Below are 17,361 nucleotides of genomic sequence, written 5' to 3'. Positions count from 1 at the left end.
GTGCCTTGTGTATCATAATCAGAGGCTGGCTAGAAAAAGCTGATATCAATGTTTGTTCAATTATTCATCACCAAACAAATAATTTCAGTCCGACCTCAAAGGGAGGTTGCTATCTCCGAAAAAACACAACTGTATTCTCAGCATGCACGCACACACCACACACTGATAGCCACTCAGAAACCACCACAGGGAAGGAGCAAGGTGTTAGCCCACCTCCAGTCGCCCGGTGTCTGGCTGGAAGCCACGTGCAGGGTCCTCTGTAGTTACTCTGCACTGGATGGCAGAGCCGTTGATCCGGATCTTGTCCTGCTTTAGACCTAGTTCGGGCAAGCTGCGGCCTTCACACACATGCACCTGAGCATGCACCAAGTCCACACTGAGAGAGAGAGAGAGAGAGAGAGAGAGAGAGAGAGAGAGAGACTAAAATTATCCATATATAATACAACCTTCTAATCAATATTTATATCCACTATTCCTGAAACAAATCCTGTAAAAAAAGTGTGGCCTGAGAGGGGGTTTGACTAGGCCTGTGAGAAATCCATCCAAACCCTACCTTCTCATTCAGTAGAAGAACAAATATTTTGTTAATACACACTTTGCTCTATCTTTATATCTGTGCAGTTATTTTGTAATGTAGTGGGTAAAGATTGAGATGCGCATTAACCAATACAAGCATCAACTATTTATGGCTATTGTAGCTACTTATACTGTTTTTTTTCCCCTGAGCATTCCCGCTCTGTAAACATGTTTCACTAATGTATCCATATACCATCAAGAAATGCATTGTTTTCGAGTTACTATTTCAAGACGTCTCAAACTTTACTGAACATTGACACAATTCATGTTCAAAACTAAAGAGAAATTTTAGAAGAGTTTTTTTTTTTTTAAACAACACTATAAAATTAGATCAGGAATCTAAAATGGTTTGTATGTGCACTGTTTACTATGCAAACATCAAACTGTTTTTTCCCCAAGCTTCTTTATTTGAAACATGAATTAGCACCCTATTTTATATTCAAATTATTTTCTATACATCCAGAAAAAAAAGATAGAATATATAAGATGGAGATCAGTGATTCAATTGTATATAAAATAATAATAATGTTTAAGGATGGAAGGCCAGTGAACAGTCAAAATGACAGATTTCATTACAATATCGAAATATTCCTTCTCTCTTGTTATCACACACGCATAGCAACAGGGCATCCACACTTCCTTGGCCATCTAAAACTCCTGCAGGTGGCTTGCTCTGTGGTGACATTCACACCAGCAATGTGAGAGCTAAGGGGGAGATGCCTTCACGCTCCAGCACCTTGCTATTACAGCAGCCTGACAGACCCCCTTCACTCTACAGCACCTTTACCTGACACACACACACAAACACACCCCGAGAGAGAGTATATACAGGTATACACAGAAGATTATATAGTGACAAACAGAGAAAAATAAAATGTGTTTGTTATTGAAAGAGTGTTTGAAGGAGGCTGAGAGAGAACATTAGAAAACAGCAGAGAGTGAGACGCAAGTTTGCAAGAGTCAGTGAGAGGAAAACTGAGTAAAATGAGATGGAGAGAAAGAGAGGTAAAAAGAGAAAAAACAATGCATAGAATAACACAATAAAGAAAAGGGGGGAATGTGTGCACATGTGAGATAAAAGAATGAAGGCGAGAGAGAGAGAGACAGAGACAGACAGACAGAGACAGAGAATGAAAAGAGGCATTTCTGTGTATTGTGAATAAGGATAAGAATCTTCGAGTGCTGCTATCAGACACCAGCCCAGCGGACAAAAACACAGCAGTTACTCTCAGCTCCATTATGAACACAAGACTTCTACAATTAGATCACTCTCTGGCCCACCTGGACGAGCTTGGTCATTTCCACGGCTGATTGGTCTTGCTCGGCTGGATCTACAGTCTTATTGTGAAAGAGCCCTCCACAGTGTGAAGGTGGATTTATTAAGAGCCCTATAAACCACATTGATTTGTTTTCACCTCCAAGGATGGGATAGAACAATTCCTTGGGTTTTACAAAGACTTATCCTCCTCGTCACTGTCGTATAAAAAAACTTGTATCTCAGAAGTGCTAACTTTAAAAGGAGAAGGGAAAACAAATCTTCACTTTAAATGTAAGGAAGGGTTGCACAGATATGAGAATTATGGGCTGATAAAGATATATACACAATATATTTTGTGTGTTTATCTGCAGACACTGGTACATAAATATTTATATTCACAGTTCACAGTAAATCTACCTGGTTTAGCACTACAGAGAAATATATTTCTAGAGCAACAAATGCAGTAAAATTAAAAGCAGATTGTCAGTGTCTTAAAGAGCCAGCTCTTCCATAGTCTAATAACTATTATATGACTAATATATGATCAAACATTGGTCTAAGACATCGCTCTGTTGCAAAGCACCTCATAGAAATGGCTTGTAACTCACATACCTACTTACTCAGAGTTAGGAACGGCACCACAAGAGGTGGCATTTCTCACACATGCCTTTACATTTAGGGGCTGCTCCACAAGCGGGCACTCCTGTGCTTCTCAATCACATATTTTATTCAGATTATTTCCCTATGATATGTTTAACGGCAAGAAAAAGCCTAACATAAAACTGATTACTTTCCTTTTGTATTCCTGCTTCTTAATTTCAGAAGCAGATGGTGCTTATGAGCAGAAATAACTGTGTTCCCAAGTCATTGTTTTAGAACATTAATTAAACGTTAAGTTTTATGCCATGTTGTCCCTCTCAGAATGTCCCTCTCAGCACAGTGTGGTGAGGCTCAGAGAAAGCTGCTGAAAAACACAATAGAGCAGTTATAATTCAGACACAGGTTGAGGCCTTCGGCTGCTCTTAGTGTCCTCCATTTGAAAAAGCCATTCCAATGTTGATTCTTTTCTTGTCCTGCTCTTTGTCAGAGGCCTTAGTAGCTGAAGAGTTTTTTTTTTTCTTCCCAGTTGGATGAATAATTGTAGAGCCACATTCACCTGACCGTATGTCGAAGGGCAACTCAAAAGATCAGTGTTTCCACAGGGTGGGACAAAAACGCACCTGCAGATAGACAGGCTATAAAAGAAGAGGACACCACACAGGTGTGTGTGATTTCTTTCTCTGCGCAAAGACGTTTTCACTCCACTATGCCTTACATAATTGTAATTAGACACAGGGTAAGAAGTAAAGTATTCTATACCAGTCTATTAGAGCTTCACATAGAGCCCAGCCCACTCTATTCCTACCAACATCATCTGTGTAATATAATGTAATGTGCAATTATTTGGCATTGTACAATGAAATGTGTCTTCCGCATTTAACCCATCAGTGGCAGTGACCACACACACAAGTACACTAAGCGCGGGAGGGGGGGGGGATAAATAAATAGTCTTGATTTTAACTGCAAATCAAGTTTTTTTTTATTATTATTATTATTTTTCACATTGTTAGACCAGTCCTAGTCTGGTTCTCATGGCCACCAAAATCATGTCTGACACAAGTGTGGTTCAATATGAGCAGACTAGGACTGGTTTAACAAGGTTGCCAAATTTAAGCAAGATGCATGAATTCATTTTTAGAGCAAATGTGACTGTAGGCAACTTTAAAGATTACAGTGCAATCAATCCGACTCATGCCAAAAATACTGAATGGTGCTCAATCACTCTAGAGAAGTCTAGTTACACAGGCAAATAAATAAATAAAAACAAAAATTTCAAAAGGGAGTGTTTCATACCCCTCCAGCTGATGTTTGGCAGTGAGCGTGTGGAGCTAGGGCTAATGTGTAGCTACTTCCATTTTGTTTTATGTTTTTCTACAGACATTGAGTTATGCTGGCTGCTTTTGTTTATACAGCTGTGTCCATGTAAATCAGGATGTGTGGATGGGAGGAGGGGGCATCTATGAAGGTGTTGATTAAACAATATTTGCATCTATTCAGTTTTAAGTCTCAGCAATTTACGCTCATGGAAGGAAGCTGAAAATGCTACGAGCTATTTATTTTTGGATTACACAAAGTTCTCACAAGACATTAGGAGAGAGATGCAATGAGGAATAGAGGAGAGTAGTGTTCAAACAGCTCGGAGGCAAGACTTCACAATTGCTTACTACATCAGACCTCCATGCTCCGCTAAATGAATAAACACACTACAAAAGATATATCATAAAATGTGTGTTTTTATACATGTGCATGTGTGTGAGGGAGCTCACGTGCCCTGCGGGTCAGGAAAAACATGTTAAACCAATAACAGAGTGAGTTGTATTTGCATCAATAATACAGCCTGCCAAGTTCTTATCTTTCTTACACAATGATGAATCTGGAAAATTTTAAGATGACAAGCGTATATAATGCCTCAGCTGGAAGAAAATGTTTGCACAAAAACAGGCATCATTTTGGCTGAGCATCATTAATTCTTTAATATACTGTCACCAGGAAATCTCTGGATATTACACACATATGTCTTTGGTGCCAGTGCAACTCCCTCATGCTGACACCAACACACTCATAATACACGCACCGTGTATTAACTGCCTCTGCCTTCAACATGAAAAGCCCCACGCTGTTGAGATTAAACGAGGCAGAACCACTCCTTTATTGTAATGAATTGTACTGTAAACACTTCAGCATACGGTAATCCTACAAATATGACTCTGTTTCACACTCGCTGTGAACAGCAAAATCCATGATCCAGATACACAAACACCTAAATCCATGAATCATTCGCAAATTTGATACACCTCTACATGGTGAAAGTGAAACGGCATGCATCAGTGAGGGGGAAGTCTGAGGGTGTATTTAATAAGCATTTTTATAATAAGTAATTGATAGAAAAATGATAACTGTCCTGCCTCTTAGCCCATTACATTTGTTCTGAAGAGTTTTTCTCCCTCTTGCCTAATTGGTGCTTAAAAAATAATACGCAGAGAGAACAGTGGTGGCAATAAATCAGCATGAATAATATGCAAAGAGAACAGTTGTGGCAGTAAATCTGCATGAAATACAAGTGATGTAAAAAAAAGGGTCACTGACAAACATCAGTGCTTTAACGCTCAGTCCAAATAAGGTGAGCTCAACTTTACCCAAGTTAGTGTCATCTCTAACAATAATGTGTGTGAAAATGGTACGACCAATTCGATTTTCAGACAGCTTAAATGTTTTGATTGAAAAAACAAACAAAAAAAACTGTACTGTGGTCACATTTGCAGGAGGGGAAAGAATATTATCTGTGTAAAAAGAAATACTAAGTCCTATGCAGGCCAGGTGGCCTACACTGAATTTATGACAAACATAGCAACCGTAACTAAGGATAGCAGGACTCAGAATATAGAAAATTACCATTTATTATGCTGTCAGTATGACACAATTAAAACCTAATTGTCACCAGAATATGCTTTGGAGAACAGTAGAGAAGTATAAAGATCAGATTTGATAAACAGACTAAAGTGCTCAAGATCAACATAATAAAGGTAATTAAACAAAGTGTCATAACATTACTTATTGATAGCATTGAAATATATTTTTATTTTTAATTTCCTATTAGTTTCAAGAGTATATTCAAAGTTACAAAGGTAACTTTTTCAAAGGTTAAAAAAAAAAAAAAACCCACACACCCGTTTAAGGCATTTGGCAGGCCCTTATGAAAAATGATTTACAATCACGAGTCTTGTCCACAGTCTCATTGGTGTAGCATGGTGTGCTTACACAAGCAGGGAAGGCAGCAATGTTATAACAGGAACCATAATTACAATGTCAAAACACTATTCTTATACATGAACTCCGTGAATCCAGCTGACAGGCAATCTTAACCACATTCTCATCCAAGTGAAACGATGCTGTATACCAAGGTGTCTTAACACTGGTGTTGTTAAACGCCATTGTTAATACAGCTCTGAGGTGTGCTCATCACAGGGAACATGACACAGCACAGTCAGTATCACTCCTGTATATTGTTACCTTTGGCACTGCTCCATTCCCTGGCAACCATTCCCTAGCAACAGATGAGCATTTTCTCCAATAAGAATCCAGCTCATATTCAAAAGTAATCCAAACTGGACTACAGCTTAATTCAGATGTAGCTGGATGTTTAAGCAATGTTAAACAACACTTAACTATCCCACACACTGGAGTTTATATCACTATTTCTTTTATTTTTATTTTGTGTTTATGTGCTTTGATTATAAACTCTTAGGTCAATCAGTATCAGTTGTGATAACCATACTAGTGTGAAGAAGCTTATAAATTTTCATTTAGATTCATATCAGATACATGTTTAGATATTTAAGTATCATATAGCCTTATGAACATTGAACAGTAATTTAATCATTTGACACACAATTGTGTGTGTGTAGGTGTATAAATAGATCAGCCATAACCTAATGACCACCTTGTTTTGTTTTAACACTGTCCATTCTCAGCGCCTCTGACCATACAGAAGAACTGTACTTCTAAAATGACTTTCAACCTGGTCTTCAATCATCAGGACCCCAAGAGTACCACCATACTCTCAGCACTACAACATGAAGGGTTGTACCCGTATGAGTGGATCAGACAGCAGTACTGCTGGTGTTTGTAAACCCTATGTCCACTCACCGTCCACCATTAGACACATCTAATTTGTTGGTCTACCATGTGTAAACACAGAGACAGTAGCTAATCTGTTGTCATCCTCTAGTCCTTCAATTGTCACTGGATGCTGCTGGTTGGATATTTTTTAGTTGGTGAAATATACTATCAATGACACTAAGGGGTTTAAAACTCCAGCTGCACTGCTGTATCTGATCAACTAACAGCACCATAACATCACTGTCACTGCAGCGCTGAGAATTATCCACTAACCAGACCATACCTGCTCTGTGATGGTGGTATAAATGTATATATATGCGCTAACAGAATTTAAGAAACTAGTGCCTTAAATTTCTAGAGTCGATTAATTATTTCTCACTTCATTGCTGATAGAGCAACAACTGACAATGAAGATAATGTCATTAATGGAATGTCAATTAGCAATAAACCTGGCACAGGAAATAACTATCCATTAATTGTGATAGATACAAAGTACTTAACGTAGCAAATCTTCTCTTTGTCTCTCAGATGAAAAACAACCACACATTTTGCCTGAGAAGCAATAGCACAAATGTGATTCATGAGGAGAAATGGGTGATGGTATCGGAATGTTTTTAGTGGCTATGGGTACATCATCCTTCACATACTTGTCTTGTTTGTGTCACTTGTAGAACATTGTTTCTAAACCTTGTTTTTAATAACAGCATAAAAGAGGCAAAATCTTCAAAAATATATAATATTATTAAAAATTTTAAAAGTACTCTGCATCCAGTTGGACAACACTGGAAAACATACTGGAATATTTAGTTGCTAAGAGATAAAGGTCAGCATTAGGGCTGTGCTATATCGCATCATGTGCAAAAATATCACAAAATATTTTTATATAATAAATAAATAAAAAAAAAACACAATATTGTGATATTCTGACTTGTTTACATAATGCATCATTGCAGTTACACATAATATGGCGTACGTTCATTATGTGAGTAATTTAGGCACAGAGACAGGTACGGTGGAAATTTGCTCTGCGTTCAAACATTTCCTACAAGAGTGGAGTGACTTCAGTTGTGTGGATATTAATTATAAATATTCTAAATATTTTTTATACAATGTCAGAATCTTGGTAAGTTACTTTGTTTACAAAATAAGCAAATGTTTACACATTTATTTGTTGTTTCTTCTAAAAATTTGAAATTGTTAGATTTGGACTAAAATAAAATGTCATTTAAAAAAAGTAAGAAATTAAATCTATTATTAATTTAATATAATTCACATTAATATAACATATATTTTGTTGCAATAATTTGTTCTTGAAATTAATACAATTATTTTCAGTGATTTTTCATATCACCAATAATGTCGCTATCGTCAAAAAAACCTTGAAGTATGGTGATATTATTTTAGGGTCATATCGCGCATCCCTAGATGATTTTTCCCTTAAAATTGCAGACTTTACTCTCAAAATATTCTTACTTTATTTGTTGACATTTTTTACTCATAATTCTTGCAAGTTTCTGACTCAGGGGGCATGGCCACAGCCCAGTCAATTCACCTTGAGTCGGAGCTGAGTGCTGAGTGACTGCAGCATGCATGGAATGTTAGAAACATTCTCCCATGCTTGTTATTAGCATGTGGTGAGGGAAGCATGAAACAATGTGCTTCACAAAAAACAGCATCTTAAGTACATCACCTGATCGACAAAGTTAAAGCAAACCAGCCCCCAAACCATGGACAAGCTGAACTGGACACCCACAAACACTGCCTTTGATGTTGTAGTTGCATTTTCATGATAAAGTTTTATAACTATCGTTTATATTTTTATGTCAGCAACATCCGAATATACTCGACAGCACCCCTGATGAAGCCAGATCATGGTGGCCAAGTCAACACATCTTTGTTATTATCCTCAAAGCTTACCTGTTTTGCAGAATGGCAGGGAACAATACACTGATCAAGAGAACACCCTGCCATAAGAGAATATCGTTACAATGAAGGGGTGTACTTTGCTACACATGCCCTGCCATTCACATGACATAAAAGAAATATTGATTCATCAGACCATGCCACCTTCTTCCACTGCTCCTTTGTCCAGTTCTGATGCATTTTTTTTTCATGGAATCAAAGTACTTTCCATGGTGGAAAGAGGTCAGCATGGACACTGACTGTTCTGCAGCTTTATAAACCCATATGCAGCCATCAATAATGCACTGTGTGTCTGACACCTTTCAATCACTTTTTTAGCTACAGTAGTTCTTCTGTGGGATTGGACTTGACAGGCTAGCCTCAAATCCCCACACGCATCAGTGAGCCTTGATCACCCATAACCCTGTCACCATTTCAATGGTTGCCCTTCCTTGGACTTCTTGAGAGGTTCTCACCACTACATACAGAGGATATATTCATTCATTTTTATTCACATATCGGTTTGATAACCATATATTAAAACATTAAATTTGCATTTATATTATGTGAAAAGGGGCTCCATGGAAAGCTATAGAGTTTGATTTTTTTTAAATAAAAAGACACAGAAATAATATAAGTCACCACATTTTACAGCAGGACAAACCCAAAATACCTGCCTTTTCCCATCACTCTCCATATCATTCAGGCAAGTTTTACAAAATAGACATTTATCCTCAGTCACACTCACACATACACTCAAACGCACCCCCCAACCAACACACAGATTTATTATAGTATTGTTAATAATTTCCCCTAATCTAAAATTACCCTAATCTCTATCCTAATAGGCCCAAATGATCCAGTCACTAATAAATCGTAGAGTCAGATTACATAAAGACAAGAAATAATTGCAGCGTAAATTCATATTTGAGCACATTTCAACAGCAGATATCTCCTTAGTCCCATTGTAAAAACATGTGTAGTTGAGTTGGAGACATGTGTAGGTCAATATCAAATTTACAAATTATACTGAGACTAGTACATTTAAGTTTGTTTTTTCCCCCATCAGAAGATCAGAAGTGGCATCAAATCTAGTCCAAGATATGACACATATCTTCTTCTGCAAGCTCATCAATTTCCTCAGATGACTGGGAAATGTATTACTCCAAATGATAATGCAATATTTTACATCAGGTTCAAATAATGACAGGTATAATATAAGAAGTGCTTCACTGAGTTGAAAAAGCATCATCTTAAGAAATAATCCAACATGTATTGATAGTTTTTTTAATTCATCAATATGGCTACTGAAGTTTAGGAACGCGACCATATGGACCACCAGGAATCTGATAGAAATAAATGGCAATTCTATTGAGAGAGTATCATCTATTTTGACTTGTTCAAATATTACTCCAATTTGTATTTGAACGAAAAATAATAAAGTTAATCTTTTATTATGTTTAAAGATACATTTCAACCATAAATCGACTTAATTCATCATTTAGAATATTTTCCATGTCAATTATAGGATATCATCCATTTAACAGTGCTTTGCCAGTGCACAGTTCCTACATTAATCACCTCTTCTCTACTCTGTTCTTTTGCTTTTCCATTAGGCAAATATGGTACCTGGAACCAGGTATTTTTAGTCCCTGCTTGCTCCTGGTTCCAAGTAAGCAGAGTAGGAACAAAACATAATGTGTGAACATTGAGAGAATTGTCTACACAATGAAATGCAGACATTCAACACACACTACGTGTGTGTAACATCACAATGCTACAGTAGCGATCACATTTGTTTTTATCCGACTCAATGACAGCTTGTAAAATTGCCCTGTGGTGTGCAGTGCAAAAGGAAGATTGGGGAAAAAAATATGTCTGAGCTGCCACCACCACCACGACTATTCCTAATATTACCACTGTTGTTTTGGTTTCCAAAGGCAGAGGTTCCTGTTAGAGATGGTGTTTTGCAACGTCTCCAGCTACATTTCACTATAGGGGAAACTTTCTAGTGGAAATCCAACCAGGTACCAAGCAAGTAGAGCTGAGTAAAGTAGGTACCATGCAGTCAAAAAAGCAGCATTAGACATGCTGTGACCCAGCCTTCTAGTCATAATTTGTCCAAGTGGTGCAGATGCTTCCTCTAGCCCATTTTTTCTGTCTCCAACAAAAACTTCAAGAACCGACTGTTGCTGCTAATATATCTCATCCCTTCATATGTGCCATTTAACAATATAACCTTATTCAATTAACCTGTAAGTGTTTATCTGATGGCTGATAATTAGACTCATAAAATCATTAGTATTGCTATACAGCAAACAATGTCTCTGCATTTGTAGTACCAGAGTAATTATGCCCTTTCTAACAAATAAACCTGAATATACAATTCACATCCATAGACAGTAATGCTTGGTGTAATTTTAGCAAAAATGTAGAAGACAACATTACAAAAGTGAGTGTGCTGCATAATTGTGTGGCTCTAATGCAAAGAGGCTACAGGAATTGACTTGTAACTCTGCAGTGGGAGTAATCTGGCTTAGCTGCTTTTATGAATGCCACCTGATCTGACTAATCTGTAGGGGAGAGAGAGAGAGAGAGCGAGAGAGAGAGAGCGAGAGAGAGAGAGCGAGAGCGCGAGAGCGAGCGAGAGAGAGAGAGCGAGAGCGAAAGCGCGAGTGAGAGAGAGAGAAAGAGAGCGCTTATACACCACATTTCTATAGACATGCACACAGCTATTAGCAAAAGGGACAGAAGACTGTCTCCAAGGAAGAATGGAGCATGTCTTTTTCTTCTCTCTATTTTGCACTGAAGTTTCATGTAGGTGTTAATTTATGCCGATGCACACTTGGTCAGGGCATATCGTAGCATGCTGGAAAAGCATATTTGACAGAGGGAGGAGAGGGGGGGAAAAAAAAAAAAAAAAAGAACACGCCACACACAAAAACCCAAAATCCCCAAACATTTTCATTTCCAAACATCAGAACACTTTTGGCAACCTTCAAGTCCCCATTGTGAAGACTATGAGAAAGTGAGAGACATTGAGACAGAGGAGTGAGAAGGAGTGAGGCAGAACTGCAGAAAGAAAGATAGAAAGTAGGAGAGCAAATCAGCAGAGAGCACAGAGCTCAGAGGTAGGAGCTGGAGCAGAGGTTTGGGGAGCTGGGGGTGAAGAGGGGACTCTTAATTTATTCAGACTAATTTACAATTCCATTTTAATTGCCAGACAGCAGCATATGCAGTGGCAGTGTGAGTGACTAGCGTTGCTCTCTACAGACGTCCCACATACCCACTCTCAAAATGTCAGTGTGCGTGTGTAAGAGTTTTGAAGCATTTGTGATAAAAATGTGTCCTAACTTATGTAAGAAAATCAGAGAGAACTTAAGCCAAAACGTAATCATCCAGGCCAATAAAATATAAAACCCCCACACACCAGAAATCTTCAATTCCTAAATTTGCTCAGACATTTTATAAAAGTTAATATTCAAATAAATGTTTTGCACTACCGAGACCCTGAAATGGAGATCGGAGAAGAAAATGATGATGATGATGATGATGATGTTTTGCACTTTTTTTTTTTATATATCTTTAAATATACTATCATGGTAATTGCCAAAATACAATACTACACCCATGGTTAATGGAAGCAATCATCAGTGCATTCAAATCAGCAAATTACAAATAATGAAACCTAATGATTATCCCCATGTTTGACTGTAGGAATTATAGCACTGCCTTGAAATAGAAGATAAACCTACAGCGACCTGTGCACTTCCAAATCCACCTGAAAATGAAGCGTTACAAAATCCATGACAGTGTGACACCAACAGGACCACTGCAGGGGGTTCCAGCATACCATGTATTTTCTGGAATTTTAAAAAGGCATACCATATGTCCATGCAAATGTCAAGATTTTAGAGTCATGGTGAACCTGCACAACCTGTTTCAAACAGGCAAGGTCAGGGATAAAACACTCCAGTTAATGATCATGTACCTGTCTATAATCATGAGACGTTTGATGCTTCACCCAATTAAGATAAAGCTATGGCATTCTCTGAATAGTCTTGTTTTTCTATAAATGATATGTGGTTTTTCTATAAATAAATAATAAATATTTATTTAATAATATTTATTAATATTAAAAAAAATAAATAATAAAAATATAATAAAAGGGGGAAAATATATCTTAGCAAGGTGCTATGCCACCAATTGGACAGTTTAAATGCATTTTGGCACCGATTCTAATCTCTGGAACCCTCGAGAGATGGAACACCATTCTTCCAAAAGATAATCTGTCAATTTGTATCATTAATGTGGAGTCTCCAGCCTAAATATTCCAGAGATGTCCAACTGGATTATAATCTGTTGACAGAAGGCTTTAGCATATTTACATCATCAGCTTTTAACTACTCAATTCAGTAAAGTTTCATGTACGATACATCGGTAGCTATATATGCATTTGTGTGGGAGTCATATTTCTGTTCTGTGTCTTTAAGTACAAGGCCAGGGTTCATTCATGTGCGTTTAATAGCCCCTTTTAATCAAAGGAATTCTGTTCTTGAACTGGTTCCGTTTGGGCTTATAAGCCCATGTTTACACCAGTTTTTTGTGAAACTGAGGATACATCACAGAGTATGTTATCAACAGAGAGCATTGCTTAGTGGCAGTAAACAGAAGTGAGAATATGGTGGAGTGTACAGACTACCTGTGAGCATTTGTGCTGTGGTTACAGATTTCTGTTTTTCCTCTAAAAAGCAAACATAGATCAACTTTTGGCGATAATATGTAGAAGACTGCACTGTACATTCTACGTGGGTGTCGCCATTGCTCCTTGATCCTGTACAACTAGACACACCCACATGTCATCACCGTTTGTGCTGAAAAACCTATTCTTTGGTTGCCGCTACAAACAAACTTTTTATAAACAAATATTTTGAGATACTAAGTCAATATAATGACGACATACTACCAGTATTTTGAGAAAGCATCTCATTATTTTGAGATACTAATCAATATATTGAGATACCATGTCAATTGTTTTTAATCGTCAACACGTGTGCACAATACTGAACCACACAGTGCAAAACAATTCACATGACTTTGTGCTCACAGATATGAGGCATACGAAGCATGAAATGTGTGAATACTGCCCATCCCTAACATGGAACACAACAAAAATCCATCATTATTTAAATGCAAGTTTAATTAAGGAAATTCCTTCACTGTGAATGAAACTCCTGCCATTCATAATAACAAACCCGCTTTCAGAGCCATCTCAATCCAAAATCAAGGTCAATGCATTGTTAATTGCGTTATTGTATTTTGCAATACACCTGTCGGGAAGCATCTGTGCTCATTAAATGTTTCAATCATTTATTCAACATCCCCCACCTCTTAACTATCGCAACTGATGTGACAATACACACTTACAATACATCTGAAATTAGCATTTGATTTACTGCAGCTCATCACACAAACTATGCTTAGCCCTGCCCACTTAATTATTGCTTATCAGCCACTGAAGTTCAGTAATGAACAGAGAGGTGTTGATAAATGAATGAAGGCACATACTGCTGCTGTGACAGAATATATTTTGAGAGACATCTCATACAAATCTAGTCTCACAAGGTTTAACTGTGCTATTCTTCTGGTAAACATTCTATAAGCACATGCTCATGGCTCAAGGCTCTCGTCACTGTTCCTGCTGTCACTGTTAAAGTCTCCTAACAATGCGCCTAGAGAATTTGTAATGCAAATTTATGCCTCATTTCCAAGAGGAAAATTAATGCAAAATCAGACAGACTTGCTCTAGAAGAACTGGATTTTGCCACATATACAGACCATAAACTGCACACTTCGGCCCCATCTGAACTTGGTTTTAATACCTACTCGCTGTGATCTGATTGTGCTGATCAGATCATCACCCAATGTGATCATCACCAAAAGCAGCTTCTGCATCCAGATACTAATTGTAGTATCTGGACAACATCCACATAGAGGATGCACTTTAAAGCAAAGTGTAAACTGAGTTTTTTGTATATACATTGAGTCAGAATATGGGGTATTATTCCTTGAAACAATGGGGGCATATATTAGGCCAACAGAGTACATACTCTGATCAAAATTCAACTATGGACTGTCAGTTCCCACTGGCCACCTTCACTAGACTTTAAAGATGAATGACATGGTGACAATTTCAGCAGTGAGCAGCGTAAAATGGATTCCACTTTGGTGGGCTAGACTCTCCAAAACCCTGCACACACAAACATTTTATCTCTGGCCATGAGCTCATGCAGGTGTTCATTCAGACCAGTTTGTTTAAACAGTTCTTCTCTGCTATTTACTGATCCCTGGATTGATCTGCCAAGAGCTGCTTGTTGTTTCAAACTCACACACAAACAGAAAACAGAGCATATTGCACTGCAGTATCTTTGCTTTCTGTGATAAATATTATGTTACTGACGACTAAGTAGTCAAAAGCACAGCTAGATATCTATTACCAAATTACAGCTAACTATCAAATCTATCCACGTACAATTTGAGCAGAAGGGGATGTATTCTCTGGCAAGGTTACACAAAATTAGCAAGACTACGTGATATTCACAACAATTTTAACTATTCTATTACAAGATTATGTACATGGGGCAAAATGTGATGAAGAACATGACTGTTCATATTCTACACAATCCTTAAATGCACATTATACATTTAAATGTATGAATTCACAAAATCCAGCAAACACCCCAAGGGTGAGCGATGCAGATCTCTACAAAAAAAAAATCAGTACAAGCTGATGTTACAGTAAGGATTAAGGAATATTATGCTGCAGTCCTAGCAGACAGTCCGACACATTGATTTAAGTTCATACAAATCACCGTATCCCCTACCAGCAATAAAATAGCAAAGCACGGGAGACATTTTCTAATACTGGCGTTTTATAACCCCTCCATAACATTTGTCTCATTTGTTTCAATTGATCCATTTTTAATCCTTTCAAAGTGGCTCTGTGATTAAACTGCCACAAACCACTTTGTTAAAGGGTTACATTAAGTTTGGGTTGCTGTGGTTATAAAACCACAGAGAGAAAAAAAACACTTATTTAATATCTAAAACCGTGATCTCCGAGCCAAGAACAAACCAAACTGAATAAAAGGTAAAAATGTAAGTGGCAACCTTGTTAAATATTTTCCTAAATTTTTCTTCATTCACAGGGCTGTGAAATATACAGAATTGCAGTAAAAAAAAAACTGATAGATACTTTCTGGTGTACTTCAGTACTGTCAAACAGGTTTCATGATGATCACCTGCTACTGTTCTTATAATTAATTATATTAAGTATAAGTTTCTGCTTTAGGATCAAAACTAGACTTTATTTTTACATTATAATGTTCATCAACACAGCTTAAATGTCTAATATATTTATAATAACTAGCTATAATGGGAGAACAGCTGAATTTAAGAGAAGGCTGCTGCAACAAGCACAAGCCAGTTTAGTTTGTTCTAAGGAACTTGTCACGGTCCTTCAACTGTATGTTTCTAGATCCTTCACCCAACCAGTGGTGAAATGCCTGTGGGTACTTAGGGATTTATTGCTCCAGAACTGTTTGCAGATAAAAAAAGACCTATACTATAAGCAAGTGGTGATATACTTGGAGATAGCCAAGTACAACGTTGGAGGCAGCAAAGCAGAGTCAACACTCAATATTTGTGGTCATATATATATATATATATATATATATATATATATATATATATATATATATATATATATATATATATATATATATATATATATATAAACAAATGAGAGAGAGGAAGAAAAAGAAAGGAAGAAAGACAAAGAGAAAAAAGAAAGAAGCCCAAACCACTGGTAAGAAAACTGTGACAGCTATTGGATTATTGCATAAAGTATTGTAATCTGAACATTACTGGAAAACTAGTTAATATTTTGTAGTTTAAAATAAAGTTTATTGGAAAACAAACTGAAATCAAAGTTACTGGATAACTGCTCAGTGGTTTCATTTCTCTTGGTTGAACAGTATTTCTTTTTACACTTGATTCAAATCTACTTTCAGCTTTGATATTTCATAACTGGGTTTTTTTGCATCTGTAGGCACCTATGTTTGAATTACTTTTCACATGCTGTATAGAAATATTTCGCAGCATCTGGTTTAAAAAAGGCAATGAGTCAAATAGTTATTTTAAACTCCAAAGCTCCTTTAAAATAACCCAATGTTTCTTCAAACATGTAAAAAAGGTGAATAAAGTAAACTAAGACTAAAATTATCCCATTGCAGTAAATACTGCAATAAGCAATGTTAATAATCATTTGTTAATTCTAAAATAGATTTGTAATTTTACTTTTCTTTCCCTATTTTTTTTTTTGTTTGCTATCCTCACATACAAGCTATAAATTGTTTGAGTGCATTTAAATTTACTACCTTATATTTATTGGGCTTTCAGACATAATCATTATCATTTATAGGATAAACATTACTTTTAAAATATACTCAGGTTTGTCAGTGCCCCTTAAAGGATGTTCTTTAAAGGTTCCCAAATGGCCCTAGTCTACATGACATGTTCATGACAACATGCTTTACATATTTTAGACATTTTCAACCTGGATAGTGAAGGATAAGCATTTCTGCTGCCTAAACATTTACTGCTCAATTTTATTCAAGTGTTAAAATACTTGGTACATGTTGGAAGTGGTTTGTATAAATGTTTATATAGATGTGTCACTTGTCATGCAGGACTTTTGCAGACATAATTTAGCCTTAAGCATATGTTCTACGAAAGTTGTCATGAAAAGCTTATGTAGGTGCCATGTAGACTTAAGAATGATGAATTGTGTGCCATTATACCACATAATCCAATATGTTTCAATATTTACAGAACACTTAACATTT

General features: G+C 36.8%; 1 protein-coding gene across 2 annotated transcripts in view; it reads right to left on the bottom strand.

The window, feature by feature from the left end:
• The window catches only part of pcxa (pyruvate carboxylase a), a 172,607-nt gene that overhangs the window by 110,188 nt on the left and 45,058 nt on the right, over positions 1-17,361 (bottom strand). For both annotated transcript variants that reach the window (XM_066645625.1, XM_066645627.1), the window contains exon 9: positions 214-376. In XM_066645625.1, the coding sequence (XP_066501722.1) occupies positions 214-376 (163 nt within the window). The remainder of the gene's footprint in view (positions 1-213; positions 377-17,361) is intronic.

Source organism: Hoplias malabaricus, chromosome 15 (assembly GCF_029633855.1).
Source record: "Hoplias malabaricus isolate fHopMal1 chromosome 15, fHopMal1.hap1, whole genome shotgun sequence".
NCBI classification, from domain to species: Eukaryota; Metazoa; Chordata; class Actinopteri; order Characiformes; family Erythrinidae; genus Hoplias; species Hoplias malabaricus.
Note: the sequence above shows the minus strand (reverse complement) of the source record. Positions and strands in the feature narration are given on the sequence as shown.